A 24,931-nucleotide genomic window follows, 5' to 3' on the forward strand; every position below is an offset into this window, starting at 1 on the left:
ATGCATTTTCGGGAATTCCTTTAGTGTCAAGGGTACATACCAAACAAACAAGCTTCAATTAAGAAGGAGTTAATTTCATTATTCTTATATACACTGGTTACTTTGCCGCATCGACCTAATGCAAAGTCATGGTGTTGAGGACTTGAGAATGATGACGTCACGTCTCTAGGCTACATACACCCAATTTATCTCCGGTTCGCGATCTTACTTCTCCACAAGAATCATATTAGAAACACACTCAATCTTACAAACTATTGTGTTGCCAGTCCTACAACGTATGAGTATTGCTAAAGACTCTAGGACATCACGCAATCGAGACTTTTAGTCAGCATGTTAACCTCTGATTGGACTATGGGGATTAGTAACAGCCTCGGAGATAATGCTATGGCATCATCGCCACAAAGATGCCGAATGAGGGGAAGCATGGGTGGATGAAGGGCGCGTTGTCGTTTTGTATTTCTAAACATACGGGTATATATAACAGCTTTGACTGTCTCCTACTATCCAGCCGCATATCTAAAGTACCTACAATCGCAAGCATCACTCCAGCAAGCAATTGCCGACTTCAACACAGGAAGACTCGATTGTACTATCAAACATATCGCAAATCATATCGCATATCGAAGACACACCTAGTAGTATTACGACCACAAAATGACCACCACCGCCTCTCGCCCGACACCTGCGCACCAACTCTCCAATCCTGCGCCCACTTCAACCAACGCAACCTCACAGGACGTAAATTTCCAAGGCCTGCCTATCCCACGTGGCTCTGTCAAAGCACAACTCTCTTTCTACAAAGCTCCCGAAGATGGCGCACCCCCACATAACTACGTCGAGCCACTTCCAGGCGTCCCACAGCGAAATTGGGGAGACAATTGGGCCGAAGTTACTATCGAAGACCTGCGAGGCAAGGAAAAAAACTTCACCCTCGACAACAACGCCTTCGACACATTCCAGAACATCCAGAGTGGCCTGACCAGAGAAGACTTCGAAGACGATGAGGCGATAAAAAGGGTCTACTACCCCGAGGTAGAAGATCTCTTACTGAACAACGTGCAAGGCGCACAGCGAGTCCTAATCTTCGACCACACAATCCGCCGACCAACCGGCAACCGCAACCCTGTCCAGCGCGTCCACATCGACCAAACCCCCCTCTCCGCCGCCGAACGCGTCAAACTCCACGCTCCAGACGACGCCGAGAAGCTACTCCAGGGCCGCTACCGCATAATCAACGTCTGGCGCCCGCTCAACGGCCCGGTCATGGGTAGCCCGCTTGCAGTCGCCGACAGCCAGACTGTACGAGACGGCGATCTGATTCCAATTGAGCACCGGTACCCGCATCGCAACGGCCAAACGGCAGCTGTGGCGTATAACCCGGAACAAAAGTGGTATTACTGGTCCGGAATGAAGAATGAAGATAGATTGTTACTCAAGTGCTTTGATAGCGATGAGGTTGTTGGGCAGTGGGGTCGTGTGCCGCATACTGCTTTTGTGGACCCCAGAACGCCGGAGGGTGCGGTGGGGAGGGAGAGTATTGAGATTAGGGCGCTAGTTTTTGGTTGAGCGTTTTGGTAATGTTGCGAGATGTAGTTATCTGTTTTTGTTTTTGGTTCTTGCTTCCAACTCATATAGCCTTGGCGTATTGCAATTGGGGTGTGCTTTACTGTTCTGATAAATCAGCGAATGATACATGGAATTCGTTCTTCTAAATGAACTTAGCTACGTGACGTTCGTGAAATCAACTCCTATTACCACGATTCTCCTCAGCCCCTTCCGTCTTGTCTCTTGCCTTCTTATTTTCAGGGTTTCCTTTGCCTTCAAATCATTCAGTAGCATTCAGAATAGGCACAACAGATGAAGTCATTTCACATCAAGCAAAGATGAATGTCAAATCATGTAGTATATCATTTACAGTCTAATAAGACCGTAGAGTAAATTATTCGACTATATCCATATTACTTCCAAACCACTCGTCTATACCATAAATTCAATCATCAAAGCTTGGGTATCCTACATGCCAAACTCTCTCTCTTTCAAAAAAACAGTCGCTACGAGGTCTAACCAAAACATGAGGGAAAAAAGATACCTCCATCTATTCTTGAACCTTAAAGACCATTATTGAATCGTACTCATTACTATTATCAAACTCTAACATTGGGGCCAGAAGTTGGATATCCTCTAGCGGTACAAATCTCTATTAGTGGGATCGCTCTTTGGCGGCGGAGCAGTGGGTTGATTGGATGCAGTATTTGCTGGCGCCTCGCCCACATTTACAGGGGGCGCTGGGGCGGTAGTAGTGGGTAGAGGGGCTTGAGGCGGCGGGCTAGGAGGAGCAGAGGGAGGAGTGTCGTGTGTAGCATTCTGTGCGGAATGAACGGTAGGAGGATGGCCTATTGCTGACACGGGAGAATGTGAGACTAGACTCCCGTCCTTTGCGGCGTCGCCGTAGAAGCCGGCTTGTTGGGGAGGCGGGTAGACGTAGCCTTGTGGGGGCACAAAGGCGCCGTTTGGTCCCCGGACCCAGCCTGAAGGTGGAGGACCGTAGTAGTAAACTTGGCCGGGAGCAGCGGGTCCTCCAGCAGCAGGTGTTTGCGAGATCTCTGGGTGCAGTGGCTGACCTGGAGGAACAATGCCTACGGTAGTCTTGCTGAACTGGCCCAACAACTCTTCTGGGTACTTGTGTCGGAACCCCCACTTCCACCATGCCTTGAAAGCCGCACCACTGCCCATGTTCCTCCATTTCTCAGCGAGCAGCTTTTGGTCTTCTTTGCTGCGACGGTCCTGCATGCGGGTGAAGCAGAGAATCCAGAGGGAGATGAAGACCCAGCAGATAGTACCAAATCGCATGGCGCTCCTGCCCATCATGAGGCGGCGAAACCAGAACCAAGATTCGAGGAAGCCGCAGAGGAAGAAGAAAGGTATGATGACGGCAATTGCTATGATGTAGTTCCTAAGATATGACCCGCAGTAGTAGCAATCGTCGTAGTAAGAACTTGAGCCGCCGGAGCCAGAGCCGGAGCCAGTTGAAAGAGAAGGCGGTGGAGTACTACATGAGGCAATGTAGTAATCGTAGTAGTAGTCTGTGGCGGGATTGAAAGGTGCAGCGCTGGCTGTGAGATACCATGTCTCATACTTGTAGATGACGGAGCCGTAAGAGCCAGTCGCTGTACCTGTCTCGATTGACAAGGGAGATATTTGCGCCGTCACTTTCGTGGGAATGCTGACAGAGGCAGTGGTTGTTATGGTGACTATTGGTTTAGTTAGCATATGATGTTCACACTGTGAAATAGACAGGCTGATACGTACATGGTGTAGGACACGAGGCAGGTGCAGTCATTGTGACTTGCATACTGTATTTGGTGCTTGTGGTTGTCGATGTTGTTGTTGCAGTTGAGTGCCAGTCGTATGTGGTTTCAGCAACAAGATCAGACTCTGCCACAACACCAGTGGTGTAGTAAGATGCCACGATCTGAACATCAGCATCGTACCAGTCCCGAGAAGTAGTGACGAGATAGGGAGAAGCGGTAGGAATGACATCGTCCTTTATGGTGCGGGTTGACGTGTACGTGTCAGTCATGACACGGGTGTAACCGTATGTATATAGACTCTCGGTGACTTGTTCTGCATAGCGAGCGGTTACAGTCCAGAAGGGTGCAGAGGAGTAACTGGTGGAGTAAATGGGATCGTAATACGAGTCATCAGTTGTAGAGGAGTAACTGGAGGAGTAACTGGAGGGGTAAATGGGATCGTAGTACAGGTCATCAGTTGTAGACTGTGCACTCGCGATAGCGGCACTGGCGAAAGCCACGAAGGTGTATCGAGCAGCCATCATGGCGCAGGATATGGAGATAAACGATTGAAGGTCGCGAAACGCGAGTATTAGATATTAGAGTGTACTGTAGTAGTGTCTTTCCAACGTCAGGGCAACGACCTCATTTTAAGCAGAGTCAGGCACACGGTACCCTTCACGACGGCTAGTTCACCGGTCGTGCAAAGGGTTCAGTCACATCTCGTTTCCCCTAAGCGATCAAGGCAGCCTCGCGCTTGGTGCAGGGTCTGCCTCCTTTCCCCCAATCACAGCGCGATCGCAATGGCGGTTGGCAAATTCTGCGGGAAGTCTAGATGGTTAGCGGAGTTGTAGTGTCTATCTTTGGGTCCTTGCGCATCATGTCAGTTTAGTGGCATGCAGGGGTGGGCAGGAGGCCTGAGGAGGATAAAGGCTTGCACTGCCCGCACGTTTATTGACAGGACAGCTTTGAGCTTGGTAATGCAGCAGTACGATCCGCTCAAGGGTGTATGTGGTAGTTCATGAATACGCCTTTCTTCTTGGCAATGACGTGGTTGGTGTTGAGTGTAGTCCTACAATGTTACGGAAGGGTGTTGCCGGGACCTCGTTATGGTGGCGTTTTTGTGAAGAGACACGCGACATTGCAACGTCTTGGCGGCACTTGAAATTTCATCTCTGCCATTTGCGCCTCGGGTCACAGTCTTTTAGGCCCTTTGGCCTTAAGACTCCCATGGGCTAAGCTTGTGAGAACAAGCACAAGCATTTGATATTCCTCTGGCCCCACGTGTTCCAGACTTAGCAGGTGGGATCTGTGGTGGTCACGTAACCGCACAAAAACATCTCTGGCCCGTTCCCGATGATAAGCGTATACATACATACCTACTACCTACTGGGCAATATCCTGTCTGGTATAGTTGAGATGGGCATAGAGCGGTTTGGGCATCCGTGTTAACATTGTTCATGGAAGAGTCACAGTATGCGCGCTGACAGCATGCCTGAAAGGGCATGGTTACATCAGGTACCAACACATGCACACATACAACAATCAGTTAATGACTCCTACACGATACAATGCAAGGTAACCTCCCAGCCATCGACAGTAGGCTGCACCAAAATAGAGACGATACACCGAAAGAGATCGATATCTTGATAGTAGCATCGTAGCATATTCCATTGTGGCCATCTGTTAAGCATCCTACGACGGCAACTCCGAGACTAAGCGAATGAAATCCCCACTTGTGGTTTTATCGCATGTCGCGACGTAACTGTGAGGAAATTCCGTCGGTAGAACTTTTTTATGGCAAACAGCAACAACTATAGTGATGACTGGAAAGATGACGCAAAGTAGAGTTACTCATAAAAGCACTGAAAAGTGCTTAGTTAGACGTCGGTCAAAGCCGAACCAATGGTGATAAAGCGTTTTTAAGGCGTCCAACATCTGGTGTTGCACTCTATTCTCATCGCCGATGTAAATTGGTGTTGACACGAGGGCTACAGAGACCTTCAATCCCACCACCCTTTTGCACATTACCTTCGGTGTTATTGTGAAGCTGAAGAGAGTTTGTTCGAGGACACGGGAGCTTACAAATTTGGAAAGTTATCCTAAGAACTATTGAGTAGCCACTGTGCTATAGGGCTTGCCAAATCTGTAGACCAGTCGTCCTAGTTACATTTCACGTCGCCCGCCTTATCGGCTATTCCATAGTAGATAGTTACAGCTTGCAAAGAAGGATCACGATTGAAGAGAGACAACATATGTACAAGCATCTGATACGCATGCATTTAGACTTCAGCTACGATGGGTTAGCGTCACTGACCCCGCCCCGCCTGGTGCTACCTTGACGTGTCCAGCCTCACAGCCCCTTGCCACCTATTCTATACCTCAACAACGCTCGGAAGACTTCATGCGTAGCCTCTCCATCCAATCATGGGCTCCAAATCTCCAGAAGAACATCAGGAAGGCCACAATGGTGAGTGTATACCAAGCCTGATTATACTTATACAACATTCTGACAACCTTGCCTAGGGTCGTCCGGAGACGCCGCAATTGCTGTGGTTAACCCGCCTAAATCAGCCGTCGCGAGCGGCTTGCTTCAAGGCATGCTCGAAGGGCAGGGAGAAGACGATGAAGACGACGACGATGAGAAGAATAGAGCTGACGTGAAGACAACGGATGGTAAACTAACTGCATTTGGCTGAAATACAGATGTTGACCTATCTAGGCGCCAAGAAAAAGAGGAAGCGCAACAACAAGAAAAAGAACAAGAAGGGGCCAGCTACACAACAGTCATTCCCGCCTAGGGTCCCTCTATCAGATCTATTCGATGGCCGTCCTTACCCGGAAGGTCAGATTGTCGACTATGCCCCGAAGGATGACAACTTCCAACGTACCACGGCCGAAGAGCTTCGGCATGAAGCTGCCATGAGTAACATGGACGGAGACTTTCTCAAGGACTACCGCAAGGCTGCTGAGATACACCGTCAAGTCAGGCACTATGCACAAAAGCTGGCCAAGCCAGGTGTGTCCATGACTTACCTTGCCGAAGAGATTGACGAAAGTGTCCGTGCCCTGACTGGTCACCATGGTCTTGAGCCTGGCGATAGTCTCAAAGCTGGGCTGGCATTTCCGACGGGACTTTGCCTGAACCATATAGGAGCCCACTGGACGCCAAATTCAGGCGCCAAAGAAGTCTTCCTTCAGCATGATGATGTCTTGAAGGTTGACTTCGGAGTCCATGTCAATGGCAGAATTGTCGATAGTGCATTCACTGTAGCTGCTAACCCAGTCTACAACAACCTGCTAGCAGGTGTAAAAGCGGCCACCAACACCGGGCTGAAGGTAAGTAACAATTCACTTATCACACATATCCTGAATCTCTGTCTAATACATCGATCTACAGGAAGCAGGCATCGATGCCCGAATCGACCACATAAGTGAATCCATCCAAGAAGTAATGGAAAGTTACGAAGTCGACATCAACGGCAAAACAATCCCCATCAAAGCTGTCCGCAACATCACCGGCCACAACATCCTCCGCTACCGTATCCACGGCGACAAGCAAGTCCCCTTCATCAAGACCAAAACCAACCAACGCATGGAAGAAGGCGACATCTTCGCCATCGAAACGTTTGGTAGCACAGGGAAAGCCTATCTACGAGATGACGTCGGCGTCTACGGCTACGGACGCAGTCAGCACGCCAACACGGCTGGCTTGCACCATGCATCAGCGAAATCGCTTCTCAAGACCATTGACGAAAACTTTGGCACACTGGTTTTTGCCCGCCGTCAGCTCGAACGTATCCCCGGGGTTAAGAGTTACCATCTTGGCATGCGATCGCTTGTTAATAGTGGTATTGTGGAGGCGTATGCCCCACTTGTTGATATTCCCGGATCGTATATTGCGCAGTTTGAACATGTGAGTTGAAAAATTTTTGTGCTATCAGTTGAGATGTATGGTTTTGCTGACATGATTACGTCCTTGATTTAGACGGTTCTACTGCGTCCTACGTGCAAGGAAGTCGTTTCTCGTGGAGACGATTACTAAAGCGGGGATTTTGGGGATGAAGACGGTAAAAATCAGACTCGACTAATTGGCGTCTGTAAGAAGTTGCAGACAACCAGTGTGAGTTAGATGTTTGTCCTCCATGCTGAGAGTAGCTCAGTGCCATTCGTTATTGTAGGGTCTGTGATACCTCGGTTTCAACACAAAAGGTCACAGCAATTCGGCAAAAGGACCGTTTTCAACAACGTTCCTTGAAATTTCATGTAGTTTGATAAAAACCACAAATCAAGCAGCAACACTCATTCATAGCGGTGAAATTCAAAGTAGCGCATATATATTACGAGCATACACTGCAAAACTAACTATGAAAAAGAAATGGGGGCATGAAAAGGGGGAGTCGCACAAGGATTCGGCGCTGGATATCTATCTATTGCGAATTTACGCAGCCGAATCACTCAAAGAAGGGGGAGGGAAAGTAAGCGAGAAACAACTGGGGGGAGAGAAGAAAGACAGAAAGAAAAAGAAAGACTCCGACATGCCCAGCTTCTCCAGCAAAGACATCGAGCGACCATCCAAAAGACCCCCAAAAAACGTCCCGACCCACCCAACTTACCACGCTTTGTTGCTTTACTCACTTCCTCCCTTCCATATCAAATACATTATCATATCGTACAAACGCTAGTCAAAGCGTAGAAAAAAAAGTAGAACAAAACGTGAAAAACGTGAGAGAAAAAAGGACTACTTGCATCACCTAATCTCGTGTATACCATCAAAATCCATACTGTCGTCTAACCGTACCTCGTGGTCTGCGTCCGGCACCAGGTCCGATGTCGATGCTCTGAAGCTCAAGGCTGAGCGCCATGTCTTCGTTCTGGGAGCCATAGGCGCCGCCACCCATGTCGAGGGGCACCTTGGCGGGAATAGGGGGTGCAGTGATGCTGTGGCGCTGGGTGCCATGGCGGTCATAGCCAAGGCTACCATAGGTATTGGGGTTCTCGCGCTCACGGAGGGCTTGCCTGTCCGGCAGGTTGTATTGGTGAGATGATTCGTAGGAAGAGACGGGACGGGGCTGTGGGTCACGCTTCTGCAGTCTGTTGCGTCCCATTGAGCCAGTCTGTGGAGGATGCTGGCTTGCGAGGACAAGTGCACCGGCATTCACAGGCGAATTGTAGTCGTTGAAATCGTGTCTAGCAGGCACAAGAGCTGTGCTGTTATCAAAGTTCATGCTTGCTGCGTGACGGAGGCGTTCCCTTTCAGCGCGATCGCGTTGGTACCTCTCTTCGCGCTGCATCGCAGCCTCGAGGTCACGACTACCGTTCAGCTGCGGTCGGGTGCGAGCTGGCTTCTCCTTGATAGTGCCCTTAGGAACAGGTTCGGGAGCCCAGTTATCAACTGGTAGATGGTCGGAAGCATCAACAACCCGGCCACTGAAGGTGACAATTTGGCCCTTGTCGTTGTACTCCATGCGGCTACCTGGTCGTTCGGCCTCATCATCTGAAGGAATCGGCGACTTGGACATCCTAGGATTGTAGACGTCGAAGCTATCAGGGTTGAATGCTATCCCAGACAATCTACGCTCCCCAAAGTCTTCTCCAGCAGGCGGTGGACGAGGTGACACTGATTTGCGGGTCGGCATACTGCGTGCAGGCATCCTAGAAGAGCGATCCGCAGCTGGGTTTGGAGAGTGGCGGTCCATGTCGGGGTGGGGAGAGTAGCGATTCATATCAGGATGTGGGGAGTGATGTTCTGGGACCGGATTCGGGGAGTATCGTGGACTCACACCTGGACTCGTGGCACGGGGTTTAATAAGTGGCGTGGGATCATACACTGGAGGAGATCTCTGTCGAGGCTGCTCAGGGGGGTCGTGAGGGTAGTAATCGTTCATGTGATATGCTGAATGATGAACCAGTTCCTGTGACTGCACAGGAGCTTCAAACTGAGTGATGGCTCGATACTCGGCAGGCTCAGAATAGTGACGAAGCCTTGGCGTAGGCTCGTAGGACGGAGGTCTGTCGTATGTTGGGGCTTCAATCTCTTGTCTTGCGGGATTGAGCCCAGCGATAAGACTAGACGGCAATGCAGGAATCTCCTGCCTCACAGGCTCTTGTCGAAGGGGCTCCTGCCGCAGCGGAGAGGGTACCATTATCTCCTGAGATATCGGGCGGCTTACTGGCTGTGTTTGCGCACGGGGATGAGTGTACCTTCGTTCAGAAGGCTGACGGGGCGCATAGTCAACAGGCTCGTACGTCTGCGGCATATCATCGAAGCTGATCCGGCGAGAGTCTTCTTGAGCTCGTGGTGTGAAATTGAGCGGCGCCGGAGTATCATCTTGATACATGTCGCGACTTTCCCTGTGGGCATGAGGAAGTGTACTTGCGTTGCGGTTGTGCATAGGCGGTGGTGGCGGCATATCGTCTTCATCCTCAACCATGGGCTGCATTGCACTGCGTCTTCGATGGGTAGGGCTTTCCTCCTGCGGCGGGGGAGCTTCGATAAATCTCTGACCGTAGTACGGGTTCTGAGGGGATGCCTGGTCTTGGCCGTACTCCCGACTGCGGCTGCTCCGCAAAGGTGCGACTTGGTAAGCAGGATCCTGATACTGCTCGTGGACATGAGACGGTGCAGGCTGCTGTGGTGGCTCGGCCCTCGCAGGCGGCGCCGCTGGCGGCTGCTGCTGATGTTGCAACAGTTGCTGTTGCAAGTACTCAATCTGTTTTTGCTGGTCTTGTATCTGCTGCTCATGTGCTGTGGGCTCATAGGTGTGCTGAGTCGGGACAGCCGGAGCCGAGTGCGAGTGGACTGGCTCGGGATGTTGCTGCTGTTGATAACTACGGGGAGACCGAGCATCATCTTGTGACATTTTCCTTGGTCCTGGGTTGCGTACATGTTGTGGCAGAGGGTCGATAGGCTTCACTTCATACGGTTTGGGTGCTGCGTACGACATGTCGAAGCTCTCTTCTCTTGGCATAGGTATCCTCTGGTTAGATGATCGCGGGTTGGGCGGTGTAGTGTACGCAGGCTGGGGGGCATGGCGTTGAGACGTGTTCTGGCTCGATGCCGACACATGATGCAGTGGGGATGAGTCTGGCACGGGCCTACGACTGGGTGGATCTGGCTGGCTTCGATGAGAAGGCGGTGTTTCGTTTAGCGGTTGCTGGTGTCGCGGTGATCCTAATTCTCGAGGACCAGCACGCATTCCCCGCAGTCCTCGGTGTTCTGGTGTCTGGAGGGGTGATGGTGTTACGCCTGTTGGATCGGTGGGCAGCGGTCGTCGCTTGACCGGAGCCATCTCTCGTGCTCCACCAACAGTCGCCTTTCCCTCGGGTCTGGTTGAACTTCGCTTCTTCTCCTGGACAGCATTCTCTGCCTTGGGACGGGTATCGTAGAAGGTGATTTCCATGCGGAGCTCGCCGGCATACTTTCCTTTGCAATTGAGGCCCAGCCACTCGTCGCTCTGTCCACCGCCAGGCGTGATGACGGATTGGAGATTTGCCCAGGCCTCGCCAATCAGTTCCGTCTTCTTGTCGTCATTGAATACCGAGACCTTGAGGCGGTTGTAGTCTGGAGAGTCGTGAACTGTGAAGCGTAGTTCTTGGTCCCTGCATACGTCAGAAGTAGGGCTTTGGGGTTAGTGTGCCATGGACTCACCATTTTGGAGTCTGACCTCCGCGTTTGTCTGTCCGAGTCTTCTTTGCCTCCTTTCCGAGACGGGCTGCACAGTACGGGTCTTGTTTTCCCATTGTGCGTTTGTTTGGCAGATTTCTGGCGCGGTCCATGATGACTACCAGGGTGCCTATTACCGGCCCGTCGACAGTCATGTCTGAAAAGATGCCGGCAGCGTGGGCGCCGCCGAAAGTGGGCGTGTGAGCCGCCTTGCTCGCCATGATGAGGCAGTTATTTTTTTGGTGTTGTTGGTGTGCCTATGTTGTGCTGGGGAAGGAGGGAAGGCGCGTCGAGCGGGATTGGAAGCAACGAGTGGTGAGGCCGCCTGGGCAGCGTAGTAGCAGTGGGACTCCGGAAGCGGACATGCGCTGCAATTGCAGGCAGAGCAGAGTAGAGTGGTGGGATGGAGGAGGGAGGAGCAAAATGAGCGGGCTGCTTTGGGCTGCGGGTGGCTACTGGTGCAAAAGCAAAAGAGCGACAGTGCAGCGGCAGAGGACGTGGGTCAAGAATGGAATGGCGACGCGTAGGGCAGTAGGGCAGAACTGCAGTTGTTCTAATCGATGTTACGCATGCTGTGGCTGGGAATGTCCAGCCTCTCTCAGCTCCGCTTCGGCTTAGCCCCGAGCGCTCCACGCCAATCACCGGGCCACCTGCTGCGCCCACCGCCCACTTTGTCATCTTCCCCGTCAGATCACTAGGGGGCGTACCTTGCAGCTCCATCAGGTTTCTTCTTTAGCCTTGTTTTGACCTGCGAACGCCCTGCCGCGCTATCGCAAATGCTCGTTTTGGCCGTCCCAAAATGCCGTGGCTGGTTCGCGCTTGTCCGTCACACCATATCAGCGCCCCTCTTCGCCCCAAGCGACCGCGAAATATAGAACGCCCGGCATATCAGGCCTCTGCACCCGGCTCCCAGCACTTCCGTTCCGGTGTATACTGCTCTCTGCCCTCGCAGTGGTACGCACTCCCTCGTATCGCATCCTGCTGCCCGTCCGTCTTACTGCTTCCTTCGCCTCACCCTTCTTGTACCCTGTGCCGTGCCATGCTTCTCACTGCATGCGGCAGGTCACGCCTACCCATGCCCTGTTGTCCGTTCCAAGTATTTGCATATCGGCGGTACTACTCTCCGCGCTGAAAAAAGGCCTTGGTTGCTTTGCTGCGGTGCAATTCTCCCAGGTCTGGCCGCGGCTCGGCCAGGCTATCTTGATTGTCGAGGCCATGGTGCGGCTGGTTTCTACGGGGACAGACTCGAATCCAGGGATACCGTTGATCTCCCGCCCGCCAATCGAGCTATGAGATCACTCCACTCGTCGGGGCGGCCTCGAATACGGTCCTAGGAGATGGCTGGTGCATGCATACATATTGTCAGAGGGCGGCTACATGCGTGCTCTTACCGAGTCGCCTATTCGTCACATGTCAAGAGTGATGTCGTCGATTGTGTACATACCATTACGCACCGCCGAAATTGCTACCGGACAATCTCAAGGCGAATTGAATGTGAATCTCTTGGCCATCTCTAAGCGCAACCCAGTCCACTGTGTTGGGCCTCATCAATTCATTGCCGCAGACGTTGCGTGTTTTTGTTTTGGCGCCCACAGATGACCAGTAATTACATAGTACTGCTTTGGCACGGAAATGGCATAGCGTGTCTGTTCCCGTGACAGCGCGTCCCCGCGTTTCGTGACTTCCCTGCACTCACTATGTACAGCCCTCGCCACACATCACGCTTTCAATCACGACACGCAACAGCCACGCATCTGTGCCATAGCAGTCAAAGCTTTGTTGTCTTCCAATGTCGCTGTCAAGATGCCGACACATACGCCCTCACCGCACCGATTCCTAGCTCCAAATCCGCATTCAGCCCAAAAGTCGACTAGACCACATTCGAGCCTACGTAATGCTACTGCAGTTCCTCCATCCGCTTCTGCAAGGACACCTACGCCTGCAGGATCAACAGAATTGCAGTTCAAAAGGCTGACGCCTGCGAAGCGCTTTGTCGTTGCACCGCTACAAAAGAACCCTACTGCGGAGACTGCAAAGGTCAGCGAAGCAGACGTCAAGCCAAATGATGATGCACAGTTACAGCACACGCCGCTACCAAGACCACGCAGAAAGCTCGAACGAGTGGAAAGCATAGAGGAGCCATCACAATCAAGCCAACAAGATGCCAATCAACATGTCCATGCATCTGGCGTCATATCCTCCGTCCAAGACCAGGATATGCTGTCCGACGAACTCAAGCAATATGAACAAAACGAGGAGGATGACGAAATGCTCTTTGAACCAGCGACGCGAACCAAACGGCGCCGCAGGTCGTCACCCACTTCTCCGTCCTTGCAGCCACTAGAGCCCTCAACAATGCACCGTTTTAAGGTAGCACCGCCCCGCACCCCTGCACCGTTCCCAAGCATTGCGTCCGTCGCGGCCAAACCTTCAGCACCTTCAAGTCGTCCTCATTTCATTCTCCCTGAATCACCAAATTCTCCCCCCAAGGCTTCCAGACCCCCACCGGAAATCTTCTCCCCATCCCGCAAGCATGCAAAGTACGTTCCTGGCGGTCTTGCCTCCACAGTTTCCGTCTGGGTTATCGAGACGGCGAATACAGGGTTTGCAGCGCAGGAAAGGATCGGTGGAGTTTTGGGACGCGACAAGGACGACGGTGTCAGGGTGCGGGTGAAGATAAGTTGCTTATCCAGAGGCGCAGCGAGTGAACATGACATGCAGGAACTAGAATGCCATGCTGGTGGTGTTGTGTTTGCGAGGGGCCAAACAGAGCCAGGCATATATGATTCCTCGGCAGTATCCAGTATATCTGGCCAAGATACCAACACGAACATTCTCCTTGCTGGTCAGGGCAGTGTGAGAGGCTCTGGAGGTGTTAAAGTCAATACTGGAAGCATGATTGGTGTACGAGCACCCACGTGGGAGATTGATGTTGGCCACGAGAAGTGTTTGGTCGCTGTTGATTGGGTGGTGCTGTAAGTATGGCACCCAATCAGACAATACCTATAAGGATATGAGTGATGATTTACGAGCATGAAGGGATTTAAATTTAGTAACAATCTACTAATGAATGCGTTTTTAAAACTAATCATCACCTATCTTGCTTCACTATAAGTGTGGTTGAGAGGAGAATGTCTAATACCGTAAATGAACACAATCCTCTCCTATCATACCGCAAGCATCTGCAATTCTACTTAAAGCGAGATTAACAGATCTTGCTTGAGTCATGGATTTAACCTACGTCCGCCAATGGCGTTGGAGGGCTTCACAATGCTTGATCGCTCACGATACAAACAATAACTATAGTTTTTATAAGGCAGTAGTATAACGATATATTATTAAAATAAGGATACGAAGTAGAGCATAACGCTCTAGTATATACAAGTGCGCTATGTTCTGCCTCCTTTCTATCTCTTTACTCATATATTTATTCTTATCCTATTCTTTAGCATCCTATCCCTAAAATATTTCTCTCCTCTTCTCTTTAGTTATTATTAATATGCCCCTCCCCTCCCCTTCCCCCGTTTCTTAACTCAATGCATTACACTAAGTACTAATCGATGTCGGCATCTTTCGAGATACGATCATAGCATTCTATGCCTGCCCACCCAAATATATCCTAAAGGGCATGTAGTTGGAAGAATATATACAAATCCCCCACCCAAGTATTTCTAAGTCTGTAACAATCCATCATCCACTTCATATAGACAATCGCTAGCTACCACCCTTCCCCTAATAAGGAGTTAAGCTAAATTTATATCTACAGTGGCGTTCGGACGCTTAGGCTAAGACTCTAAATGAGAGCCTGAACGTTTCTTTGGAGAAGAACACGCCGAATTCTGGTCAGCAACATTAGCAGCTCAAAAGCCGGACTGGATGTTATCCTTAGTCATCGCCTTCGCGGATTTGGAGTAAGTGATCGGAATGGAGGTACCGCTACTAGCCCAAGAACTAGCCATGGTACCGACAAGAGAGACCGAGTCTGAACTTGAGCTCGAAAGATCACTTCCAGAGGACTCAAAACTCGATGCATTTTCGAAAAACTCAGCATACCCCTTATTCCATGTGTCGGAGTTGTTTGAGTGGCTTTTGGACTCGCCGCTTCAGGAGAGGAAGTGCAAGAGCGCAAGAGCTTGACAAAAGATATTGCGACAGCAACAAGATCAAGAGAAATGACACTTCTAGACAACACAAAGACGTAGGAACATACTAGAAGCTATCTCACATTCACAATCAATATACTACAAAGTCCTCTAGAAACTGCTTCTAGATAGGCCAAGATTGGCAACTTGCTCCACAACATCGGCTTACGAGAACGAGTCTAGACAAATTCAAATCATGATGATGATCTTTACGCTGATGGAACGCCCGACGCAATCACACTTCAACAAGACAACGCAAATCAAAATATTCCTACCATCACCCTCGCTCCTCCTTCAGACTCCCCCAATCATAGATATTACTACTTAGGCAACATTGGGCGCCAAGACTTGGATTTGCTCGGATGTGCACCCTGTACTGAGGTGCAGGCCGAGGAAGAACCATGAGGGGTACAGAGGCAAGTGCTTACGCTGCAGGAAAGCTGGACAGAAGGATAAGGTATGGATGGACAAGATGGGCATTATCCCATTTGCGGCGGAGAAGAAGGGAGAGGAAAGGAGGCTTGAAGTGGATATATTGACCAATAGAATGAATATAGCCGAAGAGACCAGATTGGGAGAGAAAGAACAAAAGGATGAGGATGACTATACAACACGGTAGGGATGGTATCACTGCAGGCTAGTATGGCAACGTGGTCTCAACTTGTGCGTAGGTTTTTTTTCGGGCAGCACAGGCGCCTGTAGATAGTGATTAAAGTTTACAATAGGTCGTCTTGGTTTCCTTTTTTGATAATCGTTGCACCAATTGATCATGTTGAGTTCTAAGGCTTACTGCTAGCACACTTGGCGCATGTTGACAGATAAGGACATCACGTGACGGATGCTCATATTTGCCCCCCACTCTTTGGACGACATGCAGTACTCTACCGTAAAGATGACAATCCCTCGCTTACACAGCACATGTCGCCTCCCAATTTATCCCTATGGTCGCACGAAGCATTGAGCTGCGAACACGTACAGGCATCAGATTCGCCCGCGGCATTGGCATCTCCTCGCTCACTCTATATTTCTCCTCTTTTTGCAACCTCGATAGCCGCTGGATAATCGCGCAAGCGATGACGCCATGCATGTCAATACTGCTCACGGCAGGAGTAGATTAGAGGGGTCTAGGGGAGACTGGCCATTGCATCACGATCCAGACGTCTAGAGCTTGGGCGGCATCAATGGGCACGCAAAGATGCCCAGTCGACTGCAGTTCAACTGCTTCGCTGTAAGTACACAGCAGTACGTAGAGTACACGGCCAGGGGCTTCGAGGGTGGGTCACATGGTCGTCTTGCTCCTCTCATCGTCCCACGTCGCAGAGAAGGCCATGGAAGTCAGAGACGGTCGGGTCGGCTCGACCTAATCGGCGGCTTAGTGGCGCACTCCCTGCTCCCCGGCCCCTCGCCACGTCACTCAACCTCATCTACCCTCTCATTTTTGCTATTGTCGCCAGGTCTCTCCACGCCGCCCCCTGCATCGGCATGCATTTTGGTTCGTCGGCAGACGAGGCTTTCGTACGGGGTGCACCTTGTTGACTGACGTTATCCCGCGCGCCCATGCTTTCCGGTGGCCGTGATTCTGGCCGCTCCAAAGTGACTACCAACGCTACATCGCGCTTCATCGCTCGCGACACATGCTGCACCTAGAACCCTACATCGGGCCAATGGCGGAATCACTGCGGATGCCCGAGCCCACCCTCCGGTCTCCCAATCTTTTCTCTCTGAACGAACGGTCATTCCCTACGTGGCCCAATGAGACCTACAGGCCAAGCTCGCCATCCCTCAGTGAGGCCTGCGGGAGCAGTCGGGAGTACCGCCCAAGGCTTGCCGAACTATTGTACGCACACTGCGCGAGATTTCTTCTTGCGATCTCTCGCGCATCGTGTCTTGTGACAGCTGTCCTGCAATTCTCCTCCGCCTGGTCGAGGTGTACCGTCGCAGCTTTGGCCCATTGAAGCCACGCACATAGCTCATCCACCACCCGCACTTCCCTTAGACTGACACCATCTCTTATTCGCCTCTCCGCACTCAATCTTTGCGCCCCACGTTGTGTGTGCCCATTGCATATCCCTTTGTTGATTATTGCCTGCAATGGAACGACGGAAACGTCAGATATACTAGCACGTAGCACCACTTGTCATATCTTCGGACCTCAAAACCACCATCACTTTGTGTCTCTCTGTCTGACCCATCATGCGTCAATTCCAGCAGGTCTCCATTTCAAAATGGGAGGACCCCTACGGTAACTCTGCACCAAACACAGTGCAGAACATATACGGCACACCAAGTCCACCACCACAACCACAGGGCTATTACGCCACAGCAAACATACCTCAACCGCACAGCTATTATGCCGCACAAAGTGCACCACCACCACCGATAATTCTTCGCCGTGTAGTGCCATCACCCCCTACATTGTCTTATTCGATTGGTAGCCAAGGGGCAGGTGAGGAGAACAAGAACAATAATAATCAGCAGAACCAATTGACAACCATAGATGCAGGAGACTCCCTAGCTGCACCACTGGAATCACCTCCAGTAACATCAGATGCCACTGTACAGGCAAATCCCGAGGGGACTGCCCCCGGACATCTATCAGCCCAGGCACCTGCTCTTCAAGGTAGTGAGAGTGACCATGTGACAGGAGGGATTGCAGCTAAATATGTTAAAGATGACCCTTCAGGACTACCGCCGCCTCCACCAGCACCAATAGCTGTTGCCCCTATTGCGGTTCAAAGAAGCCCACCAGCGATAGCGCCAGTACCAGCACCAGCACCCCCCGTGCAATACCCTGTGCAATATTCAACCCCTCCACCACCAGCACCAGCACCTCCCGTTCAGTATTCAAGTCCTCCACCACCTCCACCAGAACCAGCACGCGTGCACCCATCACCTCCGGCATCAGTTGTGGGGAGTGAGAAGAGTGGTGAGTCCGAGCAGGCCGCTCAAGAGCCCCCCAAATCCCCTACAACCAAGTTTGTTCATTTTACCTCTGACACAAAAGACCCAGACGCCACAGAGGATGGTAAGAAGAAGAAGCCAATTGGGTTTACTAGAGTCAAAGCTACCGCATTCGTTCGTCTTAAGAAGTCATCGACGACTCCCTCTGCACCCCCACCAAAAGAGGAAAAGAGGAAAATCATTTCTCCAGAAGGCTTTATTCGAAGGCGAAGAAGGAGCTCGCTCTTCTCGTCCTCGTCGTCTGAGAAGCTGAAGCCTAGCAAGGAAGAGAGATCCAGAAGCAGGAAAGGAAGCAATGATCCTAGTCCGCCTTCAAGTGATGCTGGGACAATCTATGTACCATCTGTTCCTTCATCGGTTATTTCTGATAGCGTCATCGTCGAGGAGACAGCGGCAGATGTTGCGCGATCGATTGTCAGCCAACCTGCCCCACTACCACCACCTCCACCACCTCCTCAACCGATAGAAGTAGCTCCTGCGCCTGTAGAAACACCGCCCGCCGCAGAAGAGCCTCCTATCGAAAGCGAACCAGCACCGGCAGCACCTCCTGCAGAAGCTCAAGAACCCGAACCCGAGGAGCCACCACAACCAGACGAACCCGCTCCGCCTGTTCCTGAAGCGCCATCATTAGTGTCGGTTGAATTTGTTGTCGCTGAAGTCGTTCCATCACTAGACGGGTCAACGATTGAAGCCACTGACAAAGACGAAAACCAGGCGCCAGAACCATCAGCAGAAGTCAGTGAATCGACCAGCGAAGAGGACCAGGTAGCTAGTGAGCCCGCTTCCGAGCCGGCACCGGAGCCAGCGCCGGAGCCAACACCGGAACCGGTGGTCGAGCCAGCACCGGAGCTAGTGGAAGAGCCCGCAGCAGCAGAGCCAGCCCCAGAGCCAGAGCCAGAACCAGCTGCAGAGCCAGTTGCAGAGCCAGTCCCAGAACCAGCCGCAGAACCAGTCGCGGAGCCAGACCAAGCTCCTGCGGTCGAGACTGCTACTACTGAGCCTGAAGCTGAGATCGCTGTCGAAGTACCATCTGAACCGCAAGAGGCCGCGGCCGAAGACACAAAGCCCGCCGAAGACGCTACCGCTGGTGATGAGGCAGACGCAACACCAGCAGCCCCTGAAGAGGCCGCTGCAGCAGTTGAAGAACAACCTGCTGCGGAAGAAAAGACTGTCACTGAAGAAGAGCCTTCATCAGAGGATGCACCTCCTGCGGTCGAAGAGAGCTCTGCCACTGAAGCGACGTCTGCCAACGAGGAAGCGCCGGCTGTTAAAGAAACTCCTGCTGCTACTGCAGAGGAGGCACCTACAGAGGAACTAGCACCAGCTGTAGAGGAGTCACCAAGTGCGCCAGCAGATGCTTCTACCCCAGAAGAGGCGCCAGCTCCAGAAGAGGCACCTGCTTCAGGAGAGGCACCTGCTGTTGATGAGACTCCCGTGACTGAGGAGGTTCCTGCTATTGAAGAAACCGCTGCTCCTGTCGAGGCACCTGCAGAAGAGGAAACAGCACCCCAAGCTGTGACAGAAGAAGTACCTGCAGCTGAAGAGACACCTTCAAATGAAGAAAATCCTGCCAGTGAAGCCCCTCCAGAAGACGCTCCCGTCACTGAAGAGGCTTCAGCTGTCGAAGTAGGCCCTGCCACCGAAGAGGCTCTAGTTACTAAAGAGGCTCCTATTGAAGCAGTCCCAGTTGTTGAAGGAGTTTCTGTTCAAGATGCATCGGCCGAAGCCGCTGCTGCTAATGCTGCTATCGCTGCCGCTGCCACTGCCGCCGCCGCTGCCGCCGCTACTGCTGCTACTGCTGCTACTGCCGCAGCTGCAGCTGTTACTGCTGCCGCCGCCGCTGTTACTACTGCTGCCGCCGCTAATGCTATTAAGGACGCCTCGGTCACTGAAGAAGCTCCAGTTGTCGAAGAGGCACCCGTTGTCGAAGAGGCAGCTGTCACGGAAGATGTAGCTGTTGTTGAAGAGACGCCCGTTGTTGAAGAAGCCACTGCTGCTGAAGTACCTGCTACTGCAGAGACCCCAGCCGCTGAGGAAGCTCCCATTGAAGTAGCCCCCGCTGTTGACGTTCCTGTCACTGAAGAACCTCCTGCTGCCCCTGCTGCTGAAGAAGCACCCACTGTTGAAGTTACTGCTACCGAGGAGACCCCGGCTACCAAAGAGGCTCCGGCTATCGAGGAGACCCCCGCTGCTGAAGCTCCTGCCGCTGAAGCCCCTGCCGCTGAAGCCCCTGCCGCTGAGGAAGCTCCTGCTGTCGAAGTAGCTCCTGCTGCTGAGCAAGCTCCTGTCGAAGAGGCACCTACTATTGAAGAAGTTCCAGCTGTCGAAGAAGCTCCTGTTGAAGAAGTCCCCGCTGTCGAAACCCCTCCTGCTGAAGCTCCAGTTGTCGAAGATGCCCCTACTACCGAAGAGGCCCCAGCCACTGAAGAGGCCCCTGTCGCTAAGGAAGCACCTACCGTCGAAGAAGCTCCTGTTACTGAGGATGCTCCAGCCACCGAAGTTGTAGCCACCGAAGAAGCCACCGCTACTGAAGAAACTCCCATCACCGAAGAAGCCCTTGTTACTGAGGAAGCTTCAACCACCGAAGAAACTCCTGCTAATTCAAAGATTGCCACTGTTGAAGATGTCTCTGACGATGAAGGAGCTCCTGTTACGGAGAGGACTTCAGCCGCTGAAGAGGTTCCTGCCGCTGAAGCTCCAGTTGTAGAGGTTCCCGCCACTGAGGAAACTTCAGCCACCGAAGAGACTCTTGCTGTTGAAGAAGCGCCTGCGGTTGAGGAAGCCCCTACTGTTGAAGAAGCACCTGCTACGGAAGAAGCGCCTGCTACAGAAGAAGCGCCTGTTACTGAAGCGCCTGCTACTGAAGCGCCTGCTACTGAAGCGCCTGCCACTGAAGCACCTGTTGTTCAGGAGGCTCCAACCGAGGACACTCCTGCTGCCGAAGAAGTTCCTCCTGCCGAAGAAACCTTAGCTACAGAGGATAATTCGGCCATTAACGAGACTCCTATGCCTGGGGGATTTCCTGAGGAGGCCCCCGCAACGGAGGAAGTTCTTGCTACCGAAAAGGCTGCTGTCCCTGAGGAAGCTCCTGTCACCGAGGAGGCTCTCGCTGCTGAAGAGGCTCCCACAGTAGAGGAGACAGGCCCTTCAACTGTGATTGAGGAAGCACCCGCCAAAGAAGCCTCCCCTGTTACTGAAGAGGCTTCGACTGTTGCGGAGGCCAAGGAAATCCCTGCCCCCGAGGCTTCGCCCATGACAGAAGAAGAAAAGACTAGTGTCGCAGATGCTACGGTAGAAAGCGAAAGTGAAGCTGCACCTGTAGCCCAATGGTCAAGTGAGGAAAATGAAGCGGAAGTAAAGTTGCGGTCTGAAGAGGCGAGCACGGATGCAGTAGGTAAGCATGCGTCCTACACTTTGCGGAGAATTGCGTCACCAAATAGAATGCACATCTTGTCCAGATGTTGATATATAGTAGTTGAATCTCAACCTTCCGAACCTCACGCTCCTCAAGACACTATCGATACGTCCTCGCCTGATGATGCCCCGACCGTCGAAGACACAAACGAAGACGCTGACGGCCGCGATACCATAGCTGCAGCAGATGAAGATGACTCTATACCTGTTGAGGAAAGTTCAGACGACGATGATTCATCTGTCGATGATTGGATTGCCGATGGAGATGGCGGTGATTGGATAGCCGATGGAGATTCGGATGGTGAAGAATCTGACCAAGACATTTCCGACTGGGAAAAGGATGATGTCTCGTCGCAGTGTGATGCGATCGAGACGGATGCATCTGAACATCACGATGGCGATGGCCCTAGTACTGGGAGGAACTCGATCGAGCCAAAGGGTGACGACATGGATAATGTAGAATCACAGCAGCCGGCGGGGACAGTGGACGTGTTTGCATTCCAGGAAGATAGCACGGGTTGCACGGACGAGGTCACAGAGTCTATTGTCGCCAAAGATGTGACCGTTGTGGACAAGACGGTGCCAGAGGCAGAGGTCATGACACAAGAAGGGTCGACTGGCACACACCAAGCATATGTCACGGATGTTGATATTGAAGCAGAATCGGCAGAGGTTCCTGTCACGGAGGTAGATGCTGGGAAGGTTATTGGCGAGCAGGGCAAACAGGAAGAAGCAGTGGGCGGTGATGGGGCAGGCCATGGCGATGGCAACGGTGTCGAGGCAGAAGCAACACCAGAATGCAGTCCGGGCGGTGATGCTGTGGGCGCACTAGAGGTTACACCTGTTCTGGACCCTGGTGTCGGTGAGGGAACATCGGCACAAAGCAATATGCTTCCCGAGGCCAGCGAAGCGGCCGTGGAGTCGGGGAAGCCCGATGACGTGGGAGAGGCGAGGTTGAGGGAGACGATAGGTAAGTGAACGCCCTCTGTTTGCTTTTCACATATTTTATGTCGTGTGCATGTACCTCCTGTTGCTTGTCGCCGCTGGTGTCCGCCCTGCACGGCTCCGCGATAGCGCCCTGCATGCAGCGCATCGGGTTAGCGCGCTGTATGTGGGAAGCTGCCATTGGCCGCCCCAGAATTTTTGCTTGGTCCACACTGCCAACACACATTCTGTCCATGCCGTCTGGCTTATCGTCACGTGCCCAAAACCGTCCATCCAAAGTCGGGCTGCGATGCATACGCGCCATTCGCCGACAGTCACCATGCGTCGTTTTGCTTTGCGCTAGCCAGCCCGGCTGTTCTTTGCCTCCCGACATCCCCGTCACTCGACAAGCCCGTCCATCGTCTGCTTTTCACTTATCATCTTTCCTTCTCCAACCACCGCCGCCGGCAATCGTTTTGCTGCACGCACGACGCCCTCGCCGACACTCTCACTAACTTGACACAGTCGACACCGCTGCCAATCTTCTACCCATAGCCGAGGACACACCGGACGAGTCATGCGCAATCACCCCGGCTCACGCTACTAGTGAAGTGAGCCCAAATTCGGCCTCAGAAGAGGCTGGCGTTCAAGCACAAAGTGATCAACACGCTATCCAAGACGACCTCCCTAAGCACTCTCCTGACGAGCCACACGTTGCTGATTCCTCTCCGCAACACACCGACCAAGATGTTATAGCAGCAGATTCAGGAGTAGCAGAAAGCGAAACTAGCCCTGCTCCAGATATACCAGCCACTGAGATATCCGAAGCGGTAAGTAAAAATAATTTATGAAACATCATCTTACCCTCCTATGCTCTTCAGCATACGCACCTTGGCGAGTCCATGCTCATGAGTAACAGATCGCTACCAGCCAAGCTTCTCTAGAGGTGTCTGATCCCCCCGAAGTGGACATGAAGGCCAACGCAGTCCCAGCAGTCCCAGCACACCAAGAGAAGATAGCAGAAGAGCCAGAGTCCGACTCGGGAAGCGAACCTGAGTCTGAAGATGACGACTGGTCTGGGTCTGAAGTTTCATCCCTACCACCTGCCGACGATGTCTCGCAGGTTGATGATGACACACCCAGCTCTGAACCTGCACATGATGTGAACGACAAAGTCCAAGATGCCGCCCTGGAGCAAAAGGCTCCTGTAACGGCTGACAAGCCCGATGCACCATTAGAGGACCAAGCCCAGGATGACGATGACGTCGACGATGGTCCCGATGGCTCAGGCTCAGAGGTGTCAGCAGCAGCCGGGCCCGAAGAAAGCGAATCCGGGATCGCGGAAGACGTGAGCCAATCTGGAATCGAAGAAGACGGTTCGACCCATGAGCCACCCGCGGACCCTTTGCCAACTGAGGATCCCGACCCGCAAGGCTCTGAAGTTGGCCCAGAAAGTGTTGCCAAAAGCGTTGCCGATGGCCCTGCTGAAGGAGACTCCATTGTATCTTCAGAAAGCTCCGAAGGCGCTGAGGAAGAGCCTGCTGCGGATGCAACAGTGCCCGAGTCACAAAATGCGCCCAAGCCAAAAGATGTGCCTGAGCCGACACATGCGCCTGAACCGGCAGAAGAAGATGCCGAGGATGCCGCCGAAGAGGATGCTGAGGACGCCGAAGATGACGATTGGGATGGCTCCTCTTCAGCGAGTGAGTCTGGAAGTGAGGCTGAAGCTGACGAAGCCGAGGAGCAACCAGAGGCTGCGGCTGAAGCACCCGAGGATGACACTATCTCGACTGTAGATGCAGAGGTAGGAGCTGATGCCGCTGCATCTGAAGCGGAAGTCCAGGTGATTGAGCCGGCCGCGGATGTGGAATCTCATGCATCTGGTCCGGAAGAAGGCTCTGCAAGTGTTGCAGAGCTGGAAGAGGCTCAGGAACCCGACACTTCCGCACCAATCGCTGAAGAGGCTGCGACAGTCGACGCAACCGCCGATGCTGACGAGGAGGCTCTCGAGGAGCAGGTGGATGACAGCCTGGTGGATGATAGCCTAGTGGAGAATAGCCTTGTGGAGAGTGAAGATGCTGATCCAGCTCCGGCTGATGCACCAGAGGAGGCTGAGACTGCACCACCAACTGAAGTCGGCACAGCAGAGCCGCCTTCAGACGGGTCAGATATAGCATCGGGAGAAAGTGAAGTATCGGTAGAGGAGGATGGCGAAGCAGAGGAAGCGCCCGCAGACGACACCCTAACCACGGAAGATGCTGACGCGGCGGAAGACGAACCCTCAGAGGTACTGTCTGAGCTGGCTGAGTCAGCTGTAGAAGAGAGTGTTGTCGAGGAACAAGCACCTCCTGCTGAAGACGCTACTCCACAGCCAGATGTTGAACCAGTCGCTGAACCAGTTGCTGAACCAGTTGCTGAATCGGTTGTGGAATCAGTCGCGGAATCAGTCGCGGAATCAGTCGCGGAATCAGTCGCAGAGCCAGTCGCAGAGCCAGTCGCAGAGCCAGTCGCAGAGCCAGTCGCAGAGCCAGTCG

General features: G+C 52.6%; 6 protein-coding genes across 6 annotated transcripts; 4 read left to right on the top strand and 2 right to left on the bottom strand.

Moving 5' to 3' along the window:
- Window positions 1-654: 654 nt before the first annotated feature.
- On the top strand, window positions 655-1,566 carry COCVIDRAFT_106604 (hypothetical protein; the record flags this gene model as incomplete). Its single annotated transcript, XM_014698381.1, has 1 exon — window positions 655-1,566. One exon carries the CDS (start codon window positions 655-657, stop codon window positions 1,564-1,566), a length of 912 nt encoding a protein of 303 aa, XP_014553867.1.
- Window positions 1,567-2,181: 615 nt separating this feature from the next.
- On the bottom strand, window positions 2,182-3,832 carry COCVIDRAFT_106596 (hypothetical protein; the record flags this gene model as incomplete). Its single annotated transcript, XM_014698382.1, has 3 exons — window positions 2,182-3,251; window positions 3,310-3,719; window positions 3,777-3,832. The coding sequence occupies 3 exons, from the start codon at window positions 3,830-3,832 to the stop codon at window positions 2,182-2,184; spliced, it is 1,536 nt and encodes a 511-aa protein (XP_014553868.1).
- Window positions 3,833-5,717: 1,885 nt separating this feature from the next.
- On the top strand, window positions 5,718-7,335 carry COCVIDRAFT_29024 (hypothetical protein; the record flags this gene model as incomplete). The annotated part of the gene is made up of 5 exons (XM_014698383.1): window positions 5,718-5,760; window positions 5,817-5,966; window positions 6,013-6,629; window positions 6,691-7,206; window positions 7,279-7,335. 5 exons carry the CDS (start codon window positions 5,718-5,720, stop codon window positions 7,333-7,335), a joined length of 1,383 nt encoding a protein of 460 aa, XP_014553869.1.
- A 727-nt stretch (window positions 7,336-8,062) lies between these two features.
- Window positions 8,063-11,177, bottom strand: COCVIDRAFT_29025 (hypothetical protein; the record flags this gene model as incomplete). Its single annotated transcript, XM_014698384.1, has 2 exons — window positions 8,063-10,892; window positions 10,942-11,177. The coding sequence occupies 2 exons, from the start codon at window positions 11,175-11,177 to the stop codon at window positions 8,063-8,065; spliced, it is 3,066 nt and encodes a 1,021-aa protein (XP_014553870.1).
- Window positions 11,178-12,759: 1,582 nt separating this feature from the next.
- On the top strand, window positions 12,760-13,935 carry COCVIDRAFT_106595 (hypothetical protein; the record flags this gene model as incomplete). Its single annotated transcript, XM_014698385.1, has 1 exon — window positions 12,760-13,935. The coding sequence occupies one exon, from the start codon at window positions 12,760-12,762 to the stop codon at window positions 13,933-13,935; it is 1,176 nt and encodes a 391-aa protein (XP_014553871.1).
- Window positions 13,936-17,291: 3,356 nt separating this feature from the next.
- Window positions 17,292-24,927, top strand: COCVIDRAFT_18352 (hypothetical protein; the record flags this gene model as incomplete). Its single annotated transcript, XM_014698347.1, has 4 exons — window positions 17,292-21,453; window positions 21,535-22,443; window positions 22,923-23,227; window positions 23,317-24,927. Coding segments are annotated over 4 exons (6,987 nt in total), but the record flags the coding sequence as incomplete, so codon positions are not given.
- Between the last annotated feature and the right edge of the window lie 4 nt (window positions 24,928-24,931).

Source organism: Bipolaris victoriae, assembly GCF_000527765.1.
Source record: "Bipolaris victoriae FI3 unplaced genomic scaffold scaffold_79, whole genome shotgun sequence".
Taxonomy (NCBI): domain Eukaryota; kingdom Fungi; phylum Ascomycota; class Dothideomycetes; order Pleosporales; family Pleosporaceae; genus Bipolaris; species Bipolaris victoriae.